General features: G+C 51.2%; 1 protein-coding gene across 1 annotated transcript; it reads right to left on the bottom strand.

Moving 5' to 3' along the window:
- Positions 1-3,214: 3,214 nt before the first annotated feature.
- LOC4324814 (protein OCTOPUS) lies at positions 3,215-5,906 on the bottom strand. The gene has a single exon (XM_015780323.3). It carries the CDS (start codon positions 5,526-5,528, stop codon positions 3,573-3,575), a length of 1,956 nt encoding a protein of 651 aa, XP_015635809.2. The 5' UTR covers positions 5,529-5,906; the 3' UTR covers positions 3,215-3,572.
- Positions 5,907-8,262: the final 2,356 nt, after the last annotated feature.

Consider the following 8,262-nt stretch of genomic DNA (forward strand, 5'->3'; position numbering starts at 1 on the left):
AAGTCACTTGAAGTTTGACATTTTACCTCGTAAATCATTTTGTTGCAAATGCTATCTGGTCAGTTTTTGTTGTAAAACCACCCCAATACGCATATGTTTAACTAAATCAGCCTGTTATCACTTATGTAGAGTCAATCTTGTCCAAGTGCTTGCATTAGATTTATTCTTTGTTAAATTGTTTTCTGTGCATGTGGCGAAACTCAGCCTGACAACATTTAAGCTCTCATTAGCATTTCTATTTATGGAATCTTTTAAAAAAGTATCAAAAAACTATACCCTAGAAAATAATTTTGGTGAAGATCACATTGACGGCTCATGATTTATGAAAACTTGTTGATTTGGTTAGACATGTGCACACTTGGATGGTTTTTATAGCAAAACTGATTAGGTATATTAGCATTTTCAATAAAATGACTTTATAAGGTGAAATATCAAACTTCAAGTAATTTTACAAATTTCCCTTCATAATATGATTAAAAACTTATCAACGGGTTAAGATGGCCGGTGGCATTTAAGACAAGACACACTTGATGTTGGCCGCCCCTCATCTAGGGATCGACTTTAGCAGTTTCATATAAAGCGTGTTCGCTTATAAGAGCGAGTACAATAACATGCTACAAAGTTAGTTATATGTACATGTGGAGAAGATTAGAGAATAGAGAAGGAAAATGTGCTACATATTTAATTGTAGCCAGCTGCAGCACGAACTCCAAAACGTTATGTGTGTATGAGAGGTAGGACAATATATTAATTATGTAGTATATATTTATAGGTAGCTAAATTTTATAAATGAGCTAATTAAATTGGCTATAAATGATTTGGAGCTAATTGTTGGCTATACTATTAAACTTGCTCTAAGCCATGCAAACTGAGCAAAGTGTTAAACATTTTCAGCCTCTGCACTTTTATGGTTATATGCATATATTTTGACAAACTAATATGGTGAAATAAAATAGGGACGGGATAAACGAAAATTGTGTATCAAGGCCAGCCCAATGCAATCTCATTAAGCCTTAGATGACCATAGTACCAATGCATCGGGAAGTTTGAAGGTTAAAATGAGGTGAAGGTCAAAAACATTGCATCGGGAAACTTAAAGCTCTGCTTATTTGTGAAGAAATAAGGATATGTTTAGATCCATTTAGAACGGCAAATAAGGATATGTTTAGAAATAAGCTTAGTGAGGACTGAGAAGTGACATGGTCGGACAACACTTGTGTCATCGAATGTCTCCACACATCGATCGACCTTCTCGGCGGGCAGTACTATCGCCATATCTGCTTTGTTTCTCACCGTGCTGCCATGCGACAGTGGCACAGTGCAGTGCATGCAGCTACAGTGCCAGACTGCAGGAACCGGACACGGGATGGAGAGTGCAGAAGGCAAACAGGGCGATAACACGCTGATTTCTCGACAGGGCGTAGTAGTAGTTTGTTGCATGCGATGGGGTCGGGGACTCCTGATCGATCGGTTGATCGTCTTGCTAGTTGCTAATGCCGCCACACATCCTCTGTCTCTCACTCCCTGATCACACATCCTCTGTCTCTCACTCCCTGATCGAGGCTGGCTTAAGTACGTACGGTCAATGCATATGCGTCATTCACCATGCCATTGCATATCCTCGGCGGTACACGGAATAGTCCGATGCGTGCAGTTTGCACGAGCCATCTGATCGAGAATCAATGCTCCACGCATGGAGAAAGAAAAATTCGGAGTAGTACGACTTGTTTGTTTCGTTCGTTTTATCGTGTCACTCTGATTGCAGAATCGGAATTTCCATGCAACCCCAGGCAATGACACAAAACAGCAGCCTGCATTCAGCAGGCCATGTCTACGAATATGGCCCGTCTCTGATTGATGACGTAGCATAGCTCCATGCAGCCCGCAGGGGACTCTGCTACTAGTACGTCGACCGAAAACATGGGACACATTCCTGCAACGAATGAGACGACGGAGACGAGATGACCGGCCGCCGTCAGCGTCAACGCGCTCTCATGCAAAAAAAAAAAAGGGGGGGGGGAGGGGGGGGGGGGGAGGAGACCACCGTACCGCGCTAAACGGCGATGCGCCTGCGGCCGCTGCCTGCCTCCGGTGGTGGCGGTCGTACCGACGTCCAGTCGCGAGTCGAGCGTTCGGGCCTTCGGGGGGACACCGCGCCGGGTGCCACTGCACGCGGCGCGTACTAGTACTACCCAGCTCCGCACGGCGGAATCCGTGGCGTTTTTGACGTGAGACAGGAGATGCGACGCCTGCCGGTTCGTCGTGGTTTTTGGTTGGCGCAGCCGATGCAGGGGCGCTCGATTGACCCGCGGTCTCGTGCTTGTCTTTGCCATCATTCCGATCGATTCCACTGTGATCCGTTCGTTCCTGCGTGGGACGGTTTCCGTGACCGTGGGCCGCGGCCAATACTACTGGCGCTATGCCTTCGGTGAAAATTGCACCTCGCGCGGTTACAAACTTTACACCGATGAATGATTAAAGAGAACAGGATATAGAGTGAAATCCATGGTTCCATCCCAGCGGGAAAATGATTTGATTTGGCCGTTGCCTCATATCGATCTCATGGTGACCACTGACTTAGATCGTGCGGCGCACGTCTGTCGCCGAGATCACATGGCTGCAAACGCGGGCCGCGCCTTTGCGGATAACGCGGGCCGCTCACTAGCAAGTAGCTCATCCGAAAGCACGCAGCGGCGATGTGGCCGCCAAGCTGTGTGGCTGGCTGTGTCAGCATCTGCAGAGCTCCATCCAAGATCCACACGGAGCTCTAGTGGTAAAGCGAGGCAGCGACGCATCGACACGATGAGGGCCAAACGCCTGCGCGGCGCAAGAATTGCACGAAAGAAACAAGCGCGGGCGAGGGGGTGCGAGAGGGAGACGGGACGGCGACAACGGTGAGCCCCATCGGCAGTCGAGACGGTGGCGCCCTTTGCCGGCGGGCCAGAGGAATATATACGTGCCGCCTTTAACGGTTTCCGAGGCGGCGGCAACCCGAGCACGGCCACCTTTAAGGACCAATCACGTGCAGTGGCGACGGGCCCGACCCTGGACACTGCTACGGTCGGAGCCGCATGAAGCAAGCACCGGCTCGCGCTCTAGTACTAACGTGTCCATGTCAAGCTCTCCCATCAGGTTCCCATGGAGCTCTCTCCCCACGGTCCAAAAGAACAAAAGAGTGGCTAGCTGCCTTGGGCCCTCGCATTTGACACTTGACACAAAGCGAACAAGTGATGATGCTACTCAAGTGTGACGCACCATCTGGTGGGGGACTCCCAACTCCTGAATTAGGATCTGTTTAAATCCAAATTTAGGTTGAACGAGACACTTTAGTAAGCTGCAACTCGTAGCCATGCTCGTACTTAGTCATAGAACTCATGGCAAGTCGACAACACGGTTGATTTAACGATATAAAACACGATACGGATAGAGGAATTTATGAGATGAATCGCGCGTTATCCACCCCCCCCCCCCCCCAAAATGGACAGAAAGAACAAGAAGCTTACAATAATACATGAAGATTTTATGGCTATGGCGGTATTATCCCCCCCTCCTTTTCGGCTGCAAGCGTGGCATTAGTACATCCGGAGTAGGCTACGGGCGAACGATTGCGAAGTCAGCTGCCGCCCGGCCTTGGCCGGCAGGCCGCCCCCGCCCCCGCCGCCGCCGCCGCCCCGCCGCGCACCACCGCCGCCGCCGCCGCTGCGCATCGGCGTCAGGTAGAAGCGCAGCATGCCGTTGTCCACGCGCCCCGGTGGCGAGTACCGCGCGCTGCGGTTACGCTCCAGCACGTGCTCCTCCCGACGCCTCGCGCTGCTCCCGTTGACGTCCACGTGGCTGCGCCTCGAGCTGCCAAGCCCGCCGCTGTTGCTGCTGAACGAGCTGCGCGCGCTCAAGTTGCTGTTGCACCGCTGCATCTTGGGGTTGTACCCACGGACGCGCAGGTCCGGCCACGCCTCCGAGAACGAGCGGTCGGCGATGTCGGACGGGCCGCCGCTCCGGCGGCCGGAGGCCCTCCGGTGAATGAACCCCCACAGGCTCCACGCCTTGCGCCACCGCCGTGGCTTCTTGGCGCTGCCGGGGCCTGACAAGGCGGCCTCCAAGCTCGCGGAGATGTCCTCGATGAGGGAGTTGGAGCTGAACCCACGGTCGAGCAGGTCCTCGGCATGGTGGAAGTGGTAGAACTCTGAGCCGCCGAGAGGGGATTCCTTGCCGTTAGCTATGGTGGTGGGTGCTGGTTTTGGCTCGGTGACTTCGAATGACGGCCTGCGCACGGAGCTGGAGCGTTCCAGGCTGCGGCGTCTCCTGGTCGAGGAATCCAAGTAGTAATCTCTTGTCTGCAAGGAGCCCCCTGGTGGGTCAATGTCGGCGTCGTCTTCCACCGGGATTTGGCCGTCAGAGCGCTCGACAATGGTGGCCGGGGTGTCCTCCAGGACGGACATCATAGGAGGGAGGCGGGAGAGCGGCGGAGGCGCGCGGCCGAGGCCAATGCCGGCGCCTGCACCAAACAAGTAGCCGTCCCATGACGCGCGTGGCTCGTCCCAGGAGAAGCCAGCGTCGTCGACGGACATGCGGCCGGCGTCCAGGGAGAAACGCGGGTCGGTGTCACACGAGCGACGGCCCCCGGCGAGTTCCGAGCCGGCCTCCCCCCGCAGACGCCTCCGCCGAAGGAACGATGGCTTGGACGGCTTCTCCGGCGGCGGCATTGCCGCAGCCGCCGCCTTGCTCACGGCGGCCTCCTTCTTGAGCTTCTGCTTGCGCCTCCATTTCTGCCACTTCTTGCTGAACACCGAGGCCGCGACCCAGAAGCTCTCTTTCAGGTCTTTCGTCGGCGGCTTCTTCGGCTGCGACGACTCGAAATCCATGTGATCCTTCATGGCCTTCCCTTCCCGGGCCACCACATTGGGCTCGGTTTCGATCTCCCCGGAGGTGTCCACCACAATGACGGGCTCCACCACCGGCATTATCTCATCGTGCTCCATGACGACGGGGATATCTTCGTCCAAGAAATCGTCCGGGATGAATGGTCGCGGCGGCGGCGGCGGCGGCTGTTGATGGGGAGGAGCAATGTCAGCGGCGGAAGATGACGACGGGACACGGCCACGGTCATCCTGGTGGAACAGCGACCACAACGTGCTGTGCCCACGCACGTCGCACGAGCGCCGCTGTGGCTCATCAGCTCTGGCGGTGCCGGCCGCCGCCGCAGCAGCAGCAGCCGCGAGCGCGTCCCCCCCGCGGCCGCACGAGAACGACTTGCAACGCCGAAGGTCCGGCAGCGACGCCCCGGCGCCGGCGACGGACGAGCCGCCGGCGCCGCCGCCGAACGGCCTGGCGAACAGGGACCGTATGGCCGACGTGGACTTGCGCCCAGGCGCGGAGGCCGCGGCGGCGGACGCCTCGAGCCCCGCGAGGCGCTCACGCAGGCACGCGGTGCAGAATCCGGTGAACGTCTCGTCCGGGTGCAGGTCGCAGCTCGTCGCCGCGGAGCGCCGGGCCGGCACCACCGGCGGGTCCAGCTGCAGCGTCGTCATCGTCACCGTCGCCGCTTCACCCTCTCCACCCCACCCCACCCCCCCACCCCCCACCACCACCCGGGCGTCACAATGCCACTAGCACCGTTGCGCCATTTACACTCGTGCTGCTGCTGCTGCTGCTATGGTAAGGAAGCAGTTGTTGCGGGCACACGAGAGAGGGGAGCGGGGGTTTTAGAAGAAGGCGCGCGCATCGCCGCATCGGTGAAGAAGGGGAGGAGAGAGGAAAGCGAAAGTTAAAGGCGAATCACGGGCCCCGGCGAGGAGCGAAGGCCTCTCACCCTGTCTCTCTCTCTCCCATCGCATGTGTCTCCCTCTCTCTAGTTCCTTTTGCTTTGTTGCTCTGCCATTCTTGGGCTTCGTGTCTCGTGTGTTGGCTTTCGTTCTCCTGCACACACACTCTCTCTCTCCATTCTGCGATCTGTGGAGCTCCGCAATCTGCGTCCTATCGGGATTTGCCTGATCCAAAGGTGATTACTTCGATCATAATCTGCACGCGTGTGGTAAAAAAAACGTCACTTTGCAGTTGCACGGAGCAACGGTCAGGGTTGCCGCGCGCGCTCGGCCGGAAGATTCGTCGCTCTCTCCGCGCTGCGGTTTCTTGCAATGAGAACTGCCTAGCTAGTCTTACAAATGGCAAGATCAATTTTCTGCAAATGCAAATGCGTACTTCCAAGTTTTTTCATGGTTAAACTTAAAGACACCTGAGAAGTGCTAATCAGTGCTGTAATATCTGTAATATCAAAGTGGGGTACTACTTAAGTCCATACTACCACAGTGCAATCAGTGAAGGCTTGACTTGGGAGGATGATCCACTATTTGCATGGATTTGTTTATGCGGCCAGATGGTTTTATCCTATCCAGTCAAAGCATTTTGAAAGCATAAGCATCTCTAAGAAGCTTTTGTTGACAAGTTGATGTGAACTTTGCCTTTCCAGCTTTTCCCTTTCTATCCTCATTTCCCTGTTCACTTCTCCTTTTCCTTCCCATTCCCACATGCCCAGGACCAAAAAGTGCAGGGCCTGTTTGGTAATTTCCTATAAGCCCACAAACACAAGAGAATGAAGCAGCATGCAGCCACACATTGTCCCTCCCTCCCACAAGTTCAGAAGTTCAGATTTGTCCTACTAGCCAGGAAAGAGAGGCACCAAAATTTAATAAAGTGCTGAAACATGGCATCTAATCTATAGTAACCTAGGGGGTTAGCACTTAGCAGTGTTGATTATGGTGCGCTAGGCACATGATAGGAGACCGAAGTTGTCGCCTTCTCGAGCTTAGGAATGATAATTAATCATGGTACCTCATCTTTTGTTCACTTTTGCTCCCTTAGCTTTGATCAGAATAGTCACCACGCATGTGTAATTTGCCTGCATAAATCCTAGTGTATCTTCTTCCTTGTTCTCTGATGGAGAATAAAGAAGCTGGAAGGGACAATTTTGGTACTACCTTCTCGAAAAGAATAGAGTGCATAGGATTAGGTTAGTTCAGATCCAAGAGATTAGATATCGGCCTATCTTCCCGTCACTGAAATGAAGATTCTTTGTCCGAGTGTTTTCACGGTCCTTGATAAATATTAAGTGATATCATATTTTCTATTATAAAATTTGATATTACCTCCGTTTCAAGTTATAAGATTTTTTTTATATTGTCCACATTCATATAGATATTAATGAATCTAGGCACGTATATATGAATGCGGGTAATGTTAAAAAGTTTTATAATATAAAACGGACGAAGTATCTCTTTATATCTTCTGTAGTGAAGTATAAAGTTTATAAAATATATTGGTACCTCTTAACAAATGTAAAATTACTCTTTTTGTCTATTTGCTGCTGTTTTGGGGTGTTCAGTCAATCCCCTAGCCATTAGACCCTGTTTAGATGGGAGTAAAATTTTTAAGTCACTATCACATCGGATGTTTGGACACTAATTATAAATATTAAACGTAGACTATTAATAAAACCCATCCATAATCTTGGACTAATTCACGAGACGAATCTATTGAGCCTAATTAATACATGATTAGCGTATGTGATGCTACAGTAAACATTCTCTAATTATAGATTAATTAGACTTAAAAAATTTGTCTCGCAAATTAGCTTTCATTTATGTAGTTAGTTTTGTAAGTAGTATATATTTAATACTCTAAATTAGTATCTAAATACATATACTAAAGTTAAGTCTCTGGATCCAAACACCACCTTACTATCTGATTCCTAACTCTCTCCCAAACTCCCATTTGCCTTTGTGACGCGTGCTACATTGTATAGAAAATCTTCGTTTAATATATTAGCGTGCAAAGCTTTTGATCGTTAGAAAAAAAAATCGCTGAAATCAAGGGCAGAAGGCGCGAGCGAAACCAAACGCTGTTCAGTGTTCAGTGTGAGCTCAAGGCAGATCACACTGTGCAGTCTTCATTTTGTACTTGATCACATCATTCTCCGTGAGATAATGACTTCAATGATTCGATCTCACCACGACTCCAGCACTTACCCAAAAAAATGAAAAATAATGTTTCCACGCAGCCTCAGCTATGCAGTGGCACGCCTAGACATATTTTGACTTCAGACGAGATAACAGGGCGCGCTTTATCACACGCAGTACAGATTCAGATTTCAGACGAATACAGGCACGCGAAAATAGTGATTAGAGGACATGGTGTCAACTCATTTGTACTGAATCAAATGTGATTGCCTACAAAACTAGACCTAAGTAACCATCACCTTTCGAACGT

The sequence above is a fragment of the Oryza sativa genome, chromosome 1 (genome assembly GCF_034140825.1).
Source record: "Oryza sativa Japonica Group chromosome 1, ASM3414082v1".
NCBI classification, from domain to species: Eukaryota; Viridiplantae; Streptophyta; class Magnoliopsida; order Poales; family Poaceae; genus Oryza; species Oryza sativa.